The sequence below is a fragment of the Falco biarmicus genome, chromosome 16 (assembly GCF_023638135.1).
Source record: "Falco biarmicus isolate bFalBia1 chromosome 16, bFalBia1.pri, whole genome shotgun sequence".
In the NCBI taxonomy this organism is placed as follows: Eukaryota; Metazoa; Chordata; class Aves; order Falconiformes; family Falconidae; genus Falco; species Falco biarmicus.
In genome coordinates, this window is record NC_079303.1 from 6,506,671 (window position 1) to 6,526,125 (window position 19,455).

A 19,455-nucleotide genomic window follows, 5' to 3' on the forward strand; every position below is an offset into this window, starting at 1 on the left:
TGTTCAGAAGGCTTTCGCTAGGCTGGAAATCAAGCTTGTTCAATAGAGCTCGTTAGGTAATGGGCTTATTCACTAAGCTCATTAGTGGTGGAATTCATCCTGCTCAGTCCTCTGCAGCCCAAAATCTTGTATCCCTTCAGCCCAGCTTACTACTCATTTTGACCCTTAACAAGGGAGATGACTTTTACCTAATTTCATCTGGTTTGCATATTTTCATTCAACAGCTGTCTTGCTGAATGAATGTTTCTATTATTTAATCTGGCCTGCTATTCATCTGTAGCAGAAAAATATCTAAAAGGGCTGAAGTCTTTTGCATTTAGTGTGCCAAGGCTAGAATATGATGCCAACTCATTTCATGAACTGAAGCAGAGTGTCTGACTCAGTAGGACTCATCCTATTACATGATGGATGCTCCCTGGATTGATGAACAGACGGTTAGGCAGATGTAAGTAGGCAGGAAAACGAAAGAGGCACCAAGTAGAAGTTGTGATTGCCTCCTGTGAGCTGACCGTGATCGCCCATCTGTACATGATCTAGTGGTCTTGCAGGAAGTTTTAAAGCACATGCACGGCAGAAGCTAGGGATTTCATATTTTGGTTAATTATGCAGGAATCGGAGAGTGAGCTGGATAAAAAGGATATCTCCCAGGTGCAAAGCTGGGTGGGAGACAAAGTTCTAATTCTTCCTGAACCAGCAATAAAACTGAAATGTGTGACAGTGAAGGGTACGTGTTGGCAATAATGCTTCATTGATTCATGTTCAAAGGGGTAAATCTAAGTCCTGTTTCCACTCATTTCAGACACTGGTTACTAGAAAAAGCCTCTCATGCAGTGGAGTAACGGAGGTGTCAGAGTCTGTTAAATCGACAACAGCCTACTCCTATTTTCTCTCTGAAGAGGCAAGAAGAAGCAATTGGAGCTGTTCTCAGTTTAGTATTGATGACAAAAGGCCAAGAAACTATGTAAACCTCAAAAGACACTAAAACGGGATTATAACTGAGAATGGGTTCAGAAATCAATTGCAGAGAAGGAATCGGTTTATATGTGCACTAGCAGGTCGTGTGGCTCAACAGGAGCTGAGCTGGTGCAGAGGACCAAGCATATGCCTCCTGAGCACATCTCGGGGAGGATTAATTTTGGACTAGTCCCAGTCTGGTCCATGGACTGGATACCCATTAGCAGTAAGAGCACATGAGGTGCATTCCTGGAGTGCATCTTCCAGTCGCATTTCATGCAGAAGGAATGCAGTTTGCATGCTCTGAAACCTCTGCACTGTGAGCCAAACTGCAGCAAGGACAGGATGATTGAGTTTGCTTTCAAAGAGCGTTCCTGATCCAAGCTAAGACATCAACATGGATGGACTCTAGGAGAAAGCAGCTCAGAGCAGCTTTCTCTCATTTTAGCTTTCCTTTTGAAGATAGCTTACTTTTGCCAAGCATTAGGTTGCAGGAATAGCTGGCTTGATTATCTTTTCAATTGAAAAATAAAGTGCTATTTTTGTTCTTACCATAGTGACTGTAATTAATATTTAAGGAGGATGGTTCCCTTGTGCGCCAGGTCATACAAGTATAGGGTAAAAGTGTGTTCTGTTAATGACATGTTGTCTCCAAATCACACCCCAAAAGTGCATGTAGAGGATATAGACACGTGCTTGAGGATTATGGCAACTGGCTGAGAAAATAAGCAGAACTGAAGAATAGTAAGAAGTGTTTTCCTTAGTACAGAGAAGAAGAAAAGAGGCTGCCTGGTTGTGGGGTGAAATCTTGTCATCATGGCTGTGCATTTGAATATTAAAGGCTGAAAGTGACTCAAGATTTTATCATCCACTGTTTTCACATCTGATGTGAAACCCTGCATCTACAGGCAAGATGAGAAAAACAGCAGCAGTTTGTGCCTTTTAGATGGCAAAGGGGTCACGTGTATGGAAAGAATGAAGTATGTGAAAAATAATTACCTGTAATAAGAAGCTAAGGGTGCTTCACAGCGTTGAGGATGTGTTGTTTGATTAACAGGAGCTGTTGGAAGTGAACCCAGCAGCTTTTGCTCCTGCCTGCTGCCAGGGAGGTTGGCCGAGGTTTGTGGGTGCTGGGCCGTTACTTCTGTCGTGCTGCCGCACGAGCATCCAGCAAACCTGTACGTGGGGCACGTGCAATAACAGCGCCTGCTGCCCCTCCATACGCGTTAAGACTTATAACTTGAATTATTTGACTTTGTTCCTGGGAGACCCCACGGCACCGTTGCACTGGGACCTCTGCATCTCTGTTTAAGCTTGGGTTTCAGGGGCCCGTCGCCTGGTTCCCTGGGACTACTCTCTTCAGAAGCAAACAATCCTTCTCAGGGGCTTTCTGGGGATGTACATCAGCCAAATTTTGCAAAGTCCTGAAGGCAAAAAGCTAAAGCTGATCTGTGTTTTAATTTTGCCGCAGATGGCACACCAAGATTAAAGCAGCAGGCTTCCCCAGGCGATCTGCTCAGTGGCTCTCCTGAACCCGAGCGGTGAAGAGCCTGCTCAGAAAATGACTTGAGTGGCTGCCCATTTTGGTTTGGTTGTTCTTGCAGATGCTTTTATAAGTGAGAGATAATTCATAGGCAGAGTGCCACTCTCCCATCAGGAGGAGCGCCAGCCGGTGACAATGCCATCGCAGCGCACGTCCCCAGACCAAGAGCCCCTCACGGCCCTGTGCAGAAAGTGAGAAAAAGTCCACAAGGCAGAGCCAGAACAAAAGAGTGAAATCATGAAAGAATGAGGGAAAGAAAGAGCCAGATGCTCCAGCATCATTTCTGAGGCGGCAAACCAGAACAAAAAGCCAGTAAAGACTTTCACCTTTTAAAGGAGTAATGAATTGTTTCCTCCTCTGGCAGGCAGTGATTTGACTTGCCACATGCCTCCTAGTAATTTCCCAGCAGGTTTTAATGTTGGAACAATGGCATTCTGTTAGATATTGATTTTAAAATAACTCTTCCACACTTAGTTGTAACTTTAAGAGGTGAATTACAGCCCTTGAATGTGCTCTAATGTAGCAATGGTAAATAGTTAAATAGGCACAATCTGTTTCTGCAGACGTTGCCTGTCCAGGAGAAGCAGAGCTGGGCTGAACCCTGCCTGTCTTCCTGGTCCATAGGAAAACCATCTGGCAGACTGCCTGCTCCGAAGGAAAATATTAATAAATTCACAATGGCTGCGGTGGAATTTGACAAAAAAACGCTGTGCTGGGTGTTGAAGGGGCAAGAGCAGGAGGGCAATGGGTGAATGACCTAATTGTAGCTCTTTTCTTCTTCAACTTCCATCGAGCTGTGATGCTCGCTGTGGGATGTCGCTGCGGCTGCCAGCACCTTTCGCTGAGCCTTGAGAGGCGGCCAGGGCCGGCCCGTGGCTCCGCTGGCTGCCAGGGTTATGCACACAAGCACGTTGCCAGAGCACTTCCATGAGCAGTGCAAAGCCCAGCTGCTCGCTTTGGGTATTGCCATTTTTGAGGCTTGTGCTGCATTAAAAATAAATAAACCTGCTATGTCCTCTGATAACGTGCTTTGGCAGCTCCGTCCCTCCGTACTTCTGCATGGACTGGCATGATGGTAGGAAGACGGAAGACGTGGCCCATGTTAAATGCAAATGGTGCACTGCTTCCACTGAAACCGTGCTGAGCTCCATGGTAACAGTGTCAATGTGCACTGGGGGTGCCGTGGTACCCCAGGCGGGAGTCCAGCTGCAAGTGTGATGGGTGGCAGGGAAGAGGTTTTGTTGATGTTGAGACAAAGTTTCTCTGTTTATTTTAGACTTTTTTGTATTTTCTTCCTTTAATTTTAATTAATGAGATGATTGCATTACAGTGCCTGGGCCACTCTTCCACAGCCTGGAAATAATCTGGGTTTTGTCGCAGGTATTCCCACGTTCTGGCTTCAGCCGCCCAGAGTGCACAGATCCCTTAAGAAATTTCAATAAAAATGTCTCACGTTGTTTTCCTAATATTGAATGGGGCAGGTGTTTCACTTCACATTCCGGTGCCCGGTGTAGATCCCTGCCGGCGAGGAAGCCGAGGCAGGGATGCGAAGTGCAGCCGGGTCTGGGGGCGCGGAGGGGCTGCGCAGCCATCTGGGCAGGGGATTAACCCCCGGGAAGAGGCGGCGGAGGCACCGGCCGCTCGGAAACTCCCTCTGTGCTGCCTCTGCTCCGCCATTCACACTGAAAACTGATTCCCACTGCATGGGCTGTAATCAGCTAAGAGATGTAATTAGTTTCGGCTAATTTGTTGCAGGGTCTTTAACTTCACTTCTCCTTTCCCTGCTTTATGACTGATGGACTGATGGTGGCTACTCTGTCCCTTATTTTCAGCTGATCTCTGTAAACTAATTACTTTTACTGGGTCAGCGCTGTTATGAAATTACCATTTTATGAGACTAAAAATAGCTGAGATCCAGTCAGCAAGCCAATCACTTCCCTTCATCTCCAATGAAAATACAATGTTATCTTTAATGTTTATTTCTCGGGGACTTACTGTCATACAAGCTAGTAAGAAAGGGGGGGAAAAAAAAGGAAGAGTAGTTTAGAAAAAATTCGTAAATCAGTTGCTATAGATGCGTCTCTGCCAAGGCTTCCATTGGTAAATTTAGCAGTTGCGTTACAGTTTTAGCCAGTACCATTACTTGGCCTTATTCAAAATAATTTGCTTCTCTCACAATGAGCTTACCCTAAAGGAAAGTTATTTTGTCTTGCACATTAAAAATGGTGTGTTTGTACATATGTGCAATCGGTATAAATGTTCAAAGCCAAAAAAAGCATGAGGACAGATAAATTATTTTTTTTTTAAGAGAGAGAGAGAAACTGACTGAATTCTGCTTGCTCTGAAAATAAATAAAGGTATAATATTTCTGGAGTTCTGGTTGAATACAAATAGCTCTAAAATGAGATGCTTGCCTGAGATTTACATCAAGACAGTGAAGAGAAGAGGTTGCATCTGTAGTTCCTGATACAAAGACGCACAATATCTGTAAACCCATTAGGAGAAGAAAATTGATACGCATTTGTATAGGATGAAGCTGGAGTCAAGAGGGTGAAAGCTCAAGAAAATGGCTTCTTTGTGTGGCTCCCTCAGTTCATTGTTTGATCGGACTTTCTGTATATTACATTTAAGCCGTTCTTTGGCCTGTGGGTATAAGAATTGTTGACTGTGTGGGAAACAGTGAGAGTGAGGAAATTTTAGCGCCTTGCTTTACAAAGGAGATATCCCACATCTCATCCCTCTTTCCATCGATGATGTTAAATATGCAAAGTAGTGTTTCTATTAAAGCAATTTCTCTGATTCAGTTTAACAGCAGTTACTGAAGTACTGACACGCACAGTATGATTGCTGGGCCAAACAGCAATCTTTCCGGAGAAGCCGGGAATGGCAGCGCTCCAGAGATGATTTATTATTTTCCTTACTTTGCAAGCTCCTCTTAGTTTGCATGAAGGAGGGTGAATGAAGGTTACTATCAGCTTGAGTGGTTTCAGTACTTTGTACTGGAGAAATAGCTGCAGAGAGATCTCTGTTTGCACGGTAGCTGGCAGTGCTTGCAAGAAACGTGGTCACTATTCAATAAGTTCATGCTAGTCCAGCTGTCAGCAGTTTGGCAGCAAGTATTTTCACATGCTATTTCACTGCTTACATTTCATACCCTTTCTCGCCCATGATTGAATACTAATAAAAATAAAGCCTGAGAAATAAGCAAAACAAAGAATGATGTTTCTTTCAGAGGGGTTGCTCAGGTGCCAGTTCTCCTGCGCTCACTCTGACCCACATTTTGCAGAAGCACAGGGTACCAGCTTCAACCGAGCCAAACCAAAATAGACCCCTACCCCCAAATCGCAGCCATCTAAGCACTCAACTAATCAAACCCGTAAGAAATTTCAGATCTTCCTCCAGATCAGGTGGTTGACATAACTAGGCCAGCACATCTGTTTTGTTGACTCCCTGGCGTTAACCTGGTTCCTTAAATGAATGATACAGAGAGGACTGTTGTCCAAGTGCACTGATGTATATCTTTCAAACTCATTGACCAGCACAGCCAAGTCTGAAAGAGAGATAGCGTTCCCGAAACCATTATGTTCTTGCAAATTGTAAGGGAGCGAGTCAGACAGAGGACAGATTCTCCTAGGACCACCCCGCTCCTAGGACCACCCCGCGGGCATTGATCTGTGGGAGCTCAGCCTTCGTTAGGCAACAGAAAATCACACGGCATGTCCCTCAGCTCAAATCAGAACAAAACCCGTCAACAACCTCTGTCCCTTGGTCCGCGGTACTGCTGGTTTCTGGACACACATGACCCAAAGCTCTCATGACGATTCCCTCCAGGACATACTGCAGGTTGTTCACCCTCCAGTCTGCTGCCTGCTGTGATGGGGATGGGGGATGCTGGCACCGCCAGCTGCAGGTGTCAGTGTTCTGCTCTGGCACCAGCCCGGGGCATGGCGGGGAGCCCGGACGCGATGCTCTGCAGGGCCCCTGGGAGCCCCTCCGTGCCCCAGGGTGGTGCAGGTAGATGTGACACTTTGCTTCTCACAACTACAATTTCCAGTCTGCACTGCAGGTCACACACTGCCCCAGAGGCTGAAACATACTGCTGTTGTCGGGTGAAATGAAAACAGCTATAAAAAGCTTAGAAAGATATGTGCTCTGGGCAAAAGCGGTGTTGGGTTTAGTAGCATGAGAGAGGTCTCACACCGCAGCCGTGTTTGTGACATACTGATGGGCAGCAAAACGCGAGGCTGCCCCATCTGCAACCCAATGCTATTAAAGAGTGAATAAAACCAACGTGCTGGCAACAGCGTAACAAAATTTATGGTAATTAAACTGTCTCTATATAGATGTAAAACCGGTGGCTGTTGCGTATCAAGTTAGCTAAAAACAAAGGCAGGGACATGAATGCTAAGGATGGAAGCCAGCACTGTGTTCCTCCGCCGCTTTCAGCAGCGCTTGTGTTACTGCGATGGAGGGTCCTGGGGGCCAAAACCTCCTGCAGAACAAAGGAAAGGAGCTGGCAAAGCTAGGATTTATTGTGTTGGTGTGTTAGACAGGGGCAACAGAGAGGATGGGTAGCTGTTGTCCTCTTGAGAAGAATGTTTCTGCATGAATTGGATAGCTGATTTTGAATTAATTTTGAGTAGTTGTTTCAGTAATCCAGATTGATTTAAGATGCACCCAAGAATAATACTTTCACTATAAAACCTCCTGAGCAAAATTTAAATTGTGTTAAATTAAAAAAAGCCTCTGCTAAACCAGGGTTGATGAGCACAACAGAGGGATCAGAGATGCAGGGTCAGTATAATTTAATTCCTTTGCTTTGTTTCCCATTCCAGAAAAACCGTTGTACCTATCTCCTTGGGTTGTTAACTACCTAAGGAGCTTGCAAGCTGTCCTGGATTTCTCGAAACTGATTTGCATAGAAGCCCCACCAAAAGCAGCACTTACTCTATTTTATGCAGTGCTTCACCTTCAAGAAGAAATGCATTTTTATTGCTTTTCAATTATGGGTCAATCTGGAAATTCAATTGCAAGCCTAAAGATACTTGGGAATCTGGAATAACAGCAGCTGATGTAGAGTACAGTGGGAGAATTAATGCTTTCCTAATGCTAGCCTTGTGTGTTTGTTGCAAGTAAACTTTCCCTTTTTGTAGAAATGGAGCTAATTTTTTTCATGTCCTAATAACATGGGAAAAGTTATCCTGCATGCTCCAAATCACTTTTATAAGGCACTTTGTCACAAGCCATGGTAGAATTCCAGTGTCAGGGAAATGTTCACTTACCAGGTGTTAAATGTTTCAGTGTTCAAAACAAAAAATACATACGTGTGTGTATAGAGCTGAGTTAAAAACTATCGTGCTTTAGAATTTCTGGCTGAACTTTTAAAGGCAAATGTCAGAGAATATTTAAGATATTCATAAAAGCTCGGAGCGTTGCTGAAAGCAGCCAACCGGCAACCACTAACTCGGCGAAGTCTGATGTATTAAGAAGCACGTTAGAGACGCTGGCTGCATTTTTGGCAGCATGTGCCATAGGAATTGCTAGTACTCTCATTAGTAACAAGATCCTTCCAAATGTACTGAAATGACTTCTGAAGAGAGATGTATATGAAATATTGCATGAAAATGCCAGTCTGTCAAAACAGGAAGGATTTAGGGGGAAATGCAGGGGGGCAGATGTTAACCCACACCACATGGTGGGAGTCAGGAAGGTGGGAATGACCTGAGGCTAAAAGCTTTATTTCTAGGGGTTATGGATTTCGAGGCCTTGATGCCAAGCCGTGGGTGAGAGGTGTTCACATGAGCCCAGGGCTGGTGCTGGCCCTGCTGGCACCTCTGGCCCTGGCCTGCTCCGCTGGGACCCCACCACCATCCTCGCCACCTCCAAAGAGTGCCTCTCCGAGGGGGGCCGGCCGGGGCTCTGTGCAGCTGGTCTGGCAGGAGTTAGGGGGTTATGGCTCATGGTAGCAGCTTCTCATTCTAGCACCGGGTCTGGGCAAGCCAGAGGAGAGTGTTCGGCTTTGGGTGCTTGGATAAGGATAAGGGAGCGCTGGGGACCCGCTAAGTGGGGTCATGGGCAGACGGGTGTTGTCAGAGAGCACAGGGGCTCTTCGGGGTCTGCTGTTACCGAGCTTTCTGGGTTTCTTGTACATCTGTGGTAATGACACTAACATTACCTGATAGACTGTTTGCTAGAGACACCTCTTTTAATTAAAATTCTGCAACAAAAATCCCAAATCAGTAATACCAGAAGTTTAAGCTTTAAGGCTTTGACAGCATTTTATAGGTCCTTTTCCAGTGGACTCTTACAAAGCCGTGTTTAAATTCCTATCAACTCATTTAAAGCACTCCTTCATCTATAATTTCTTTGATTACAACAGATTGAGAACACTTTAAAGTCCTCAGGAACACTCTGGTTTGTCTATCCATGCGTTCAGAAAGGAAGGGAAAGAAAACACAACCCAGTCACTGCGCTGATGGGAACAGAGACTCAACCGCACTAGAGCCCATTCCGCATGTAATTCCTGAGGAGGGTTTGTTCCCAGCCAACACTGACCCCAACTCTCCTGTCGCAAAGACGTAACAACATACGTGTGACTGCACACAAGTGCTGTAGATGGAAAGATAGGTGTGAACGTTATTAAACAGAGACCAGAAAACAGGACTGTGTTTTCATGCTTTTCCCCGCTGTGGGGAGGACGCACAAACGAGCCACCCGAGACAGGTGTCCCTCTGAAGCTGCTCAGATACAGTGGTGGGGACAGGAGGGTGGGAACTGACCAGTATGGACCAGTCAGAGTATGGAAAGCTGAACTGCAGGGTAGGGGAGTGCTGGGATCCAAAGCCCTGCTTCGGTTTCTAAGCAAGCACGGACTTCTTTTCCACGGTAAGGACCTTAGTTTTGCCGTGTGAACTTGCAAACTTTGCTTAGATGTTAAAAAGGAGGAAAAAGAGATCTTTTGGTGACTATGACAAACATGTTCTACATTTTCAGTTAACGAAGAAATTCAGACTTGCAGTTGTCATATGCGCAGATTCTGCACCTTTCTGACAGCTGAATTATGATTTTAATAATTTAAAAGTGCTACTGTGAGCCTGTTCATGTATAATAGGCACAGAGAAGTGTTTAAAATCAAAAGCAGTTTAGAGAAAAAGTGGTCACCATATTGAGAATTGTCTACATCTGAATATTAAACTGTGTGAACTTTCCAGTGGGAAAACACTTTGCAAAGTAACTATAAACTTGGTATGTTGTTCTGATGTGTGAGAGATTGCATGCGGTCAGAACTTGGTGAGTGCCTGAAGCAGCAGCCTGTGATCCCCACTGTCTTTTACATAACCCCGCCAGGGTGAGGGCTTGGTCATTCTGCTTACAAAGGTTTTAGTTCAGAGCAACAGAAGCTCAAATCTATAATCTCAGTAGAAACATCTGTAAGGCAGAAATGAAATATAAGGGAAAAAAGCACCCTCTAGGCTATATTCCCCTTGCTTTGATATCATTGTCTTTGTACCTCTGCGTGGGAATGTTTGAAATTCTACTGCAACAGCACACTCGTATTATTTTTTAAACTTGCAACTAAACACAGACAAGAGGCCTGTATCCTGCTCAATTAAGTAAAAAACAGTTCATGTCCTGGAGATCACCAACTATTTTCACAATATCCATTTGAATTCAGCAAATCTATAGTTCCCGGCATGTCAAATGAAGAAACAGTGACCGACATCGCAAAGAGAGACAACATATACATCAGCAACTTTGTGTAAAATCTATGGCTCGAACGCGTGTCTGAAAAAGACGTAAGCTCTAACTGCCAGCTCCCCTGCGCTCACGTTAACTTCTCGCTCCTGCCGAAGGCGTGCGAACCAGGACCTGCCACTCCACAGCCTTGCTCCTCCTGCACTCATTTACTGTTGCGTGAAGCATTTGTTGAGTGGGTGTAAGTGCTTTTTCCGTTTTATACAACTTCACATAAGCATAAATTGCAGACGTTGTAAGACAAAGAACAATCAAGCCCTTAACAATTCCAGCCCCTTTCCAAACATGCACCCAGGAAAATTCTTAGGAGAAACTGAAGTCAAGCTCCTAGTACATGCTTGCCTGCTGCTCAGTAAAAGAAAAAGTAATACTCACCCCAGTGTTGTCATGGTTACAATAGTGTACCAAAAGGAAGCAGGAATACTGGTGAATTTGCTTGCCGAGGACCCTTTCTCTGCATAAAACATCACAGTTGCAAAGATGATGATTGCCATAGTGAGGGAAAAGAGGAGAAAGCCAAGCTCGGAGGCACAGCTCTTCAAAGTGTAGCCCAAGATTCTTAAGCCTTGGGAATGGCGAGAGAACTTGAAAATCCTGAAAACCCTAAAAACCCTTAGTGTCACAAAGGCTCCACTGACATCCTCATTGTTGGTCATCACCAAGCCAATGTAGTATGGCATGATGGCCACCACGTCAATGATGCTCATCACACTTCTAATGAATCTGTAGCGACTTGGGGCCGCAAAGAGTCTCAACAGATACTCAACTGTGAAAATCATCACACAAGCTGTGTCCAAGCAAAAGAAAGCCACAGCGTATCTTTCCCCACATGGAAGCTCCTTGTTTCCTGGCACTGTGCCACAAGGGACAGTTTCCACAACGTTAGTGATCACAGAGACAGCAATAAAGAAACCGGTGACATAGTAAAAGACTAAGGCTAAGGTGCTGGTGTGGGGGTTCTCGAAGGCTCGCCACATGGTCTGCCGGAAGCTCAGGGATGGCATGGACCCTTCTTGGTTGTTTTCTGAGTCGTTGTCATCCATCAGCCGCTCCGCGTTTTCCCGTTTTCTGTCTTTGTACTCTTCATAGCAGCAGTCCCCAATGATTTCAGGGAGGATCCCATAGAAGGCAAGCTCTTCATCATAGGCAGAGATGCACTCATACCTGGGATAGTGCAGCTTGCCAGTTCTATAAAAATTTAAGATGCACCTAAAGACCTCAGGGTCCCGGTCAAAGAAGTACTCCTTAGTGTCTTCGTTGAAGAAGAACTCCTTCTCGGTGCTGCCCAGGAGAGTGTCCGGGTATCTCTCCAGTGTAGTCCTCCAGGTCTGGAAGCGCCTGCCACTCACATTGAGGATGATCAGCTCATCCTGTCTCTTGTTTTTCTCCGTTGGAGCCAGCGGCATGGGACAGTTGGCCACTGGCATCCATCCTATGGCGGCTGCCCTGGCAAAGGGCAACCATGCTGCTACTCCTGCTGCCATGATGACCCCAGGCCTTGTTACTGGAGAAGATGGTTAGGCTGCTCCCGAGACCTGTTGGAAGTCAGATCAGTTCCATCTAAAATGCAGAACAAAATAAAAACACAACACACAGTCAAGCGGGGTGTCTTGCCCCATCGTGTAAACAGTCAGATACCAGTACGTACACAGAAATCTGAAACAAGTGGCTTGCCCTCACCTCCCGCTTGAAGAATGATATTAAATAAGGCACGTGATAATCAGCTCAGCGGGGTTATGGCATTATTATAGATTGAAATTTTGAATAGCAAATGATTCCTCATTAAAAGCATTTTAAAAGTAGCATAAACACACTAATTTATATTTGCTTCCTTACAAACAAGACTAATCCATAATTCCGCAGGTGTAAGCCTCGTGCTCATCAGTTTAACTACAGCTGTCAAGAAGGAGCTGGGAACTCCAGTGAAATCAGCCTGCAGTTCACCCGGTGAAACTGCTGTGAGAAGCCACGGCTGGACTGAGCTGCGTTTCCAGTCTTAAGGAAGTTCAATATGTAACAAATCTTGCACAAAGAACATATTCAGCTAAAAGAAACAGAAAATCTCTGGTTTTCACTAGTTTTCTTCGACCTTTAATTAAAGACCTGGCCTCAGCAGCAGCTTCCTTTAGAGGTGGGTTTGACTTTTGTGAAGTATTGCATCCCTCCACTGGACCAGAGGAAAATTCTGACTTTCAGGGAAACATTGCTGAGAATACCTGAGCCACAGTAAGCTGGGGTCCCAGGTGTGAAAGCTGACGGATTAAGCTTCCAACTGAGTACCAGGAGCATCAGAATGAGGGAAGCCTCTGAAGTCGGACAGCTTTCTTCCAGCAGGAAGGTACCTTGCTTATTTCCTGGCTAACAGAGGCAGAAGTCCTTCAGCTGAAGAACTGAAGGGCTGCTCGGCTGAAATGAAATATGTTCACCGCACTCTTGATTTTTAGATGAGAAATATCCGAAGCTGTCCAGCTTCTCAGCTGCTGGAAGCCAACATTCTCTTGAAGTTAGTTATTGCAGTTCTGATCTAGCCATCAATTTTCTTTTTCTTTCTGATCTTTGCTCGGAGTTCTTACAATACTTAACTTTTGTTTTAACTTGGATTTACTTTCACTTCCCTAATGCTTTTCTATCTCTACCATAAAATTATCCAGAGAAGGGTGCCATTATCATAGAAGATCCCTTAGGGGCCCTATCAAATAGTCGATTTATCAATGGAAATTCCATCAATTCCACTGACTCAGGCCCTCAAAGCTTCATTATATCCTCTACATGGTATCCTTCTAGGTAGTTTTACTCTGAAGTTTTTTAATTATATGAAAGCTGCCATTCCAGCCAGTAAGGCTGCAGCATTATTGATTTCAACAGGCCATCAAAATACTGAATAAAAAATGATGGAATCAATCTGTGGTGAAAATGACTAAACTGCTCACAAATGCTCTTCCTCTTCAGGGCACATTAACATTCATCACCTTGATGTTGAGTATCTTTCTATGCAATTTTACTATCTAAAGGACAATTGAAATCCCTCGTGCAAGCATCTTACTGCTGCTGGAAGAGGTTTTGTAATTACGAAACATGTAATAATCCATAGTGAAGCTTATCCCAAGGAGACACTTTGCTTATATACATGGCACTGGAACAAACATCCCATGATATTTTCCTATAAAGAATTGTTCAATATTACTATGCACTATTTTTTTCTCTCCCCCTAAAGAGGGAATTTATTGCGTTAATAGTGCCAGACTGACAGCTCTGGAGAGCAGGCTCTTTCGTCTGTGCAGGGAAGAGGCAGAGCGCGGCAGTGCAAACTTTTCTCGGCACGTCTTTGAGAATATGCCCTGGTCCAGCTGGAGGGCCACCTCAGGGGCTTGGTGGGCTCAGGCAGCAGAGCTGCCCATTTCTTACACCAGCAGTGGTGGATCTTGCAGCTTCTGTGAAGCACTGTGTTAAGAACAGGACCGCGAAACAGGAGGCAGCGAAATGAGAACCATTTCATTCATTAATCACCAAATATATACAGGCAAATAACCAAGAGACCAAGATAATGCATCCTGTTCCTGTTTTCCCTGCTGGTAAACTGTCTTCTCTGCTTTTTAATTTCAATTAGCAACACCACCACAGTCATTCTACCAGGACTGATAGGCGACGTACAGTGACCTGACCAGTTACAGCACACTGGATCCTCATCTCCCCTGATTTCTCAGGGGAATCTTGTTAGAAATCTCTTCTGTACTTTTATAACTTTGGTTGTAAATTCCAGGTTACCTACATTAGCTGCTGAGGCACTATAAATACTTCACATATAATTGTTCTATTAAAGCACTGGTAACTCGTAAGTGACTTACACATTTTTAAATCGATTTTTAAAGATAAAATGGGTCCTTCCATGCTGGCAGTATATGTGGGGAAGCTATAAATATCTCAGCTGTGAAATGGACAGGAGGTTAAAACAGAGAAGAGGGAGGGGGCTATTCTTCTGTGGAAGTTTAGTTCCCATTTCTCTGTGACCAAGAGATGCAGGTGGGTAAGAAAACGTAGTGCACTCAGCTTAATTTTCAAAGTTGCGTTAAATCCATCCCATTTGATCCTCAAAATACACAAAAAGAGAGTCTTTTCTAGCTATAAATTGTCTGAAGGACTGAGAGGGAGAAGAGTGATGACCTCCCCTATTGCAGAGGTACTGCTTTTTCTTGTCCTTGAGTCCTTGGAACTCCACACACACCCCCCCCCCAAAGTAAGAGACAGAAAATTAAGGGAGAGAGAGGACTGAATTTTTAGTCAGAGCTGCACAAACTAAGCTGAGTAAAAAAATATTATGAAGTAACTATTTTATCTACAGAATGTGGAAAGAATCCTCCTTTTCTGCATGCCTGACTTTTGGTAACTGATAACCAGTCTTTTTAGGCTGGAAAGCAATTGGCTGGGCTCAAAATATACTGTACAGTCAACAGTCTCTTCAGCTCACATAGCAAACAGACACGCTTTAATACTAACAAGCATAATATTTAGCCATACACACATTTCTAATTTCAATTACCCTAATTTCTGCCTGTAATTTGAAAGGAACTAGTTAAGAACAGATCGGTACCCTGCTGATGACATTTAGAAGACCTGGTACACAAAATAAAATAATTTGCCCCCTCCTGAGTCAGAAAAGTCAGCATCTATAGAGAAAAGAATTTTGTTTTCTTTAGGTGGTTATGAGGCCAGTGAAATGGTGTGAGCAGATTTGATAGAAGAGCCTGAGGTGTGCACCCACGGCCCCCTTCCAGGAGCTTGGACCCTCCTGACCACCACTGGCTCCGCGGGTTGTCTGTGCCGCGGCCGCTTTCTGGGCACCGGGGCTTCATCCCGGTTTCAAAAAAAACCCCTGACAGGCACGGCCAGGGCAGTAAAGCTCTGGAGGAAAACTTTAGAGAACACAGTTATGTCTATTCACCTAAAGGGTCAAGGAATGAAGTATGGATTCTTACCACATTAGCTTCCACTGGCATTACCATACTTAGTAAATGTCTCTTTGTAGTCTCACGAAAGCAGAAACAAACCCAAAATCTCATAGTGTTTCCCTTTCCAGAAGCAGGCAGGTATGTTTTAAAATAAACTGATAAACATACTGTGACTTTCTTGAGGAGACGCTGCTAATGGGAGTGAAGAGCCTTGAAATCATCTGTTCTCTCCTTCCCTGTCCTTGTTGGGTCAGGCTCAGACAGCAAAGATATATTTGCTTTAAAGCAAACTATGTCAGTCAAAGCTTTGATATCCTCCATCAGTCACATACTCCTTTCCCTTCACAATCACATCAGAAAATAAAACTTTCTGCAAAACGTTCACTCCCTTAGTCCGTTGGAGAGATTTAGGAGCAAAAGCAACAGGCTTAGGATAAACGCGTGCAAACTTCTCCCCTCCCTCCCAGTCAGCCCAGAGAGCCCCATCTTGCCGGCTCGCAGCGATGCCTTACCTGGCAAGGAAAGATGCTCTCAGTGCCCAAAAGTAGGGCTGGATTTGAGGAACTGGAAGGAAGGGGGAGCAGTCACTCCTCAGGATAAAAGGTGAACTGTGCTGCCTGCCTCTTGACTCCCTCTCTGAATGCAGTCAGAGGCAATCAGTAAATGTGATCATCATTGTGAAAGTATATATAGAGAGATGACTAAACAGCTTCTCCCTCATTACCGCCGAGACGGAGTCTCCCTGCCTCTCTCGCCTGAGCTTGCTTCCTTTTGCTCCCTCCCCTTCCAGCGCCGCTCCGAGCTCTGCTCTGGCTGCCCAAGGCAGCTGGCGGTGGCCCCCGGGTCCCGGAGAGCTGGCTGGCGGGGATGCAGCAGGGAGATGGAGCAGTGGTCTGGGGAGGCAGGCGGCGAAGCAAGGCTGAGGGAAGGCGGGGTGAGCTACCAGAGACACCGGCAAATGGAGTCATTAAATACAGACCAGAGCCTACCCTGCATGCTAATGTGCCGGCAGTGGCAAGGGGGGGAAGAAGGGGGGGGGGAAGTGTGGGATGAACTCCACTGATCCCTCCTGGAGCATCCTCTGCATCCCTGGCTCTTGGGCAGGCGGGGACCACGCAGGAGAGGTCTCCTTTGGGCAAGAAAATGAGCTCTTCCTCCAGCACCACAAACCTACAGCCAACACCTTAGCCAGGGCAGGAGGCTACATTCTAGACTAAAAATAAATAATTCAGACGTAAGCCAGTCTTGCCCTCTCTCCTTCTCCCCTTTTTCCTTCCTACCACCTGTCCCCTTTCCCCCTCGTCCTGCTGCTCTCGCTTGCCCTGCTCCTTGGCAGCTCTTACCAGTCCTGTCTCCCCACCGCCTCAGCATCCCTCTTCCATCCGCGGGCAGAAGTTGGGACTCCGCACGCCCAGAGCCCCGGCAGCCCTCCCGACTGAGCTCTTTGCCGGAGAATCCTCGTGAAGTGAATAACTCTAAGCCCAGACCAGGGCGAAGCAGCCCGTGCCCTGCTCTGCCGGGCAGCTCCCGGCGATGCCCGACGTGCCGCAGCCGTAGTTGGTGACTTCCATAAAGTCAGACCGATACGTACATGACACAGAGGAGCTCGGCTGCCTCGCCATTGCCTCGCGTCCCCCGCAGCGCGGTACCGTACTGATCTGTCGCCGGGAGCCCGGGGCTGGAGCGGGCTGCGCGGCCGCCGGGTGGGGACGCGGGAGGGAAGGCGAGCGGAGGGCGCGGAGCCGGGGAGCGCCGAGAGGGAGAGGCGCGGAGCCGGAGAGTGCGGAGCGGGAGAAGCGTGGAGCGGGAGGCTGGAGCGGGGGCGAGGAGGAGGAGGGCGCCGGGGTGGGAGCGAGCCGGGGGCACGGCTCCTGCCCCTCGCTCCCCGCGGCAGCTGCCGGCGCGCCGCCTCCCCGCCCGCAGGTGAGCCCCCCCGCCCCCGGGCCGCTGCCCCCCGCCCCGCGCCGGTGCCCGCCCCCCCGGCCGCCCCCCCTCACCTCGGCACGGCGCGCCGGCCCTGCCCCCGGCCCAGCCCCCGGCCCAGCCCCCGGCGCTCCCGGCGCGGCCGCCAGCCGAGCGCCCCGCTGCCATGCGGCTGCCGGGGGCTGCGGGGCGGCGCGGGCGGGGCGGCAGCGCGGATCAGCACCGCCGGCGCGGACAGCTCCGCGGGGGGCGGGGGCAGCGCTCACGCACCTCCGCCTCTCCGCACCCCGCAACTCCACACTCCTGCACCCCCGCACTCCCCACTCCCGCACCCCCCGCACCCCCCCACTCCCGCACCCCCGCACCCCCCACTCCCGCACCCCCGCACTCCCCACTCCCGCACCCCCGCACTCCCACACTCCCGCACCCCCGCACTCCCCTACTCTCCGCACCCCTTCACCCCCGCCGCACCCCCGCACCCCCGCACCCCCGCACTCCCCGCAAACCCGCACTTCCGGAAGCCCTCACCCCCTCACGCTCCCGCAGCCCCGCACCCTCACACAGCCCCCCACCCCCGCACCCCCGCACCCCCCACTCCTGCACAGCCCCCCCGCCGGCCCGCCGAGCCGCCGGCAGGTGTCACCCGGAGCGAGCGCGGCGCTGCCGGGACAGGCGGCCCCGGCCCGGCTGGGCGGCAGCTGCGGGGGGCGGCGGGGCCCCCCCGGGCCGGCTGCGGGGCTCTGCGGGCCCCCCCGCCGTGCCGCTCCCAGCCGGGGGTAGGGGGCTTTGCGGGACCGCTGGGGCGAGAGGAGCCGGGGCCTGCGCGGTCTATGTGCCGGTGCTGCGGGACATCAGCGTCTCAACTTGCCCAGTCCCTGATAATTCAGTGTAATTACTAGGAAATAATACTAATTTCTGAACGTTAGGTCTTGGATAATCCTCCCCCAAAACAATTTCCCCCAATAATATTCGTAAGCCACGTTCCGAGAGCTCTTAAACCAAGGCCTGACTGGGAAAAAATAATAATTGGAAAAAACCTCCAAATCTTCAAACACTTCCACACCAGATTGTCAGGTTTGGAAAATATAACCTGGAAACTCTGAGCACAGGTGGATCCAGTTCAGTGTCTCAGCATTCTCCGATCCCTGATAATTCAGTGTAATTATTAAGAAATAGCACTACTTTTGGGATGTCTGGCCCTGGGTGACCCTGCCCCCAACCTTTCACACCCCCCACCCCCCACCCCCATCCCCCATAAGGTAACAGCTGTGCACTGCAGTGTGGGGGCTGCAGCCCAGTCCGGGCACCGGTATCACCGCCCTTAGGGTCCAGGTGGTAACAGCTGTGTGCAAAGCGAATCCTAAAACTTCTGTGAGAAACTATCCATGCCCGTCTGGGTTTGAGCACATCAAAGCATCCAGAATCCATCGTTATTAGCTGTCTTCAGAACTGCTTTCCTCTTTAAAACACTTCCTGAATCTCCACTTGCTCTTTTCCTCTTGCAGATGCTCAGAAGAAAGCAAACCCAGAAATGTCATTTGGCTTTTACTGGTAGAAGAGCTTTTTCTGTGATTTACAATGTCATCACTTCACAAAACTTACTGCCTCTCCTCTCGCTCCGACGTGCTCTGCCCTCGCTCTGCCGGCTCTGGCCCGGCTGTGATCCTGAATAGCTTTTCCCCCATGACTCGGCCCCCTTTTAACTTTCGATCTCTATTAAAAAGCTAATTTGGGAACTCTTTTTCAATGCTCCCAATTTTTGTGTTTTTAAATAGAGTATGAAAGTCAAAAGCAAGCTAGCTGCAGCTAGGCTGATGTGGAAACGTTCCTTCTTCTCTTTTTAACTTTATCTTTCTCTTTCTTTGTTTCTTTCTCTCTTTAACGCTCTCTGTCTCTCCCTCTTTTTCTTTTGCTCTTTCTTTCTGCCTTTCCCTTTCTCTCTCTTTCTAGGAATATTGCCTTAGGTTTTACTGCACCAATTATAGGTTTCATTAAAACTTTTTGAACAACTTTTTCTCATTCTGTTACTGAACTCACCAGCACTGAAACAAGCCACACAAGCGGAGAAACAATTGGAATAATCTCTGCATGGTTAAATGTCAATATTAAATATAGTTCACTTGATTTTTTTGCTCTGCCATTTTCTTCCATATTTATACCCTGTGCGTCTACAGTGTGTGTTATTTATTGTGTTTGTTCTTTACACTGGGCTCTCTCCTGCATTAATTCTGCATCTAAATATCCCATTGACTTCGTGGCCGTGCTGCATAAGCATTCTGTAATGACAGTTGCAGTAATAAAGCTAGCTTGGTTGCTTGAAATTACAGCTTGCCA

At 47.5% G+C, this 19,455-nt stretch overlaps 1 protein-coding gene and 1 long non-coding RNA gene across 6 annotated transcripts in view; one reads left to right on the forward strand and one right to left on the reverse strand.

Annotated features, from left to right (window-relative positions):
• The window catches only part of KCND3 (potassium voltage-gated channel subfamily D member 3), a 133,059-nt gene extending 115,977 nt beyond the window's left edge, over nucleotides 1-17,082 (reverse strand). For 3 of the 5 annotated variants that reach the window (XM_056361692.1, XM_056361688.1, XM_056361693.1), the window contains exons 1-2: nucleotides 16,790-17,082; nucleotides 10,628-11,812 (exon numbers count right to left, since the gene is read on the reverse strand). In XM_056361692.1, the coding sequence (XP_056217667.1) occupies nucleotides 10,628-11,736 (1,109 nt within the window). In that variant the 5' untranslated portion in view covers nucleotides 11,737-11,812; nucleotides 16,790-17,082. Of the gene's footprint in view, nucleotides 1-10,627; nucleotides 11,813-15,710; nucleotides 16,195-16,541 lie in introns of those variants that run through there. The other 2 variants (XM_056361689.1, XM_056361690.1) reach the window with 2 other exon arrangements.
• The window catches only part of LOC130159743 (uncharacterized), a 181,538-nt gene that overhangs the window by 32,516 nt on the left and 129,567 nt on the right, over nucleotides 1-19,455 (forward strand). The gene's annotated exons all lie outside the window — the stretch shown is intronic.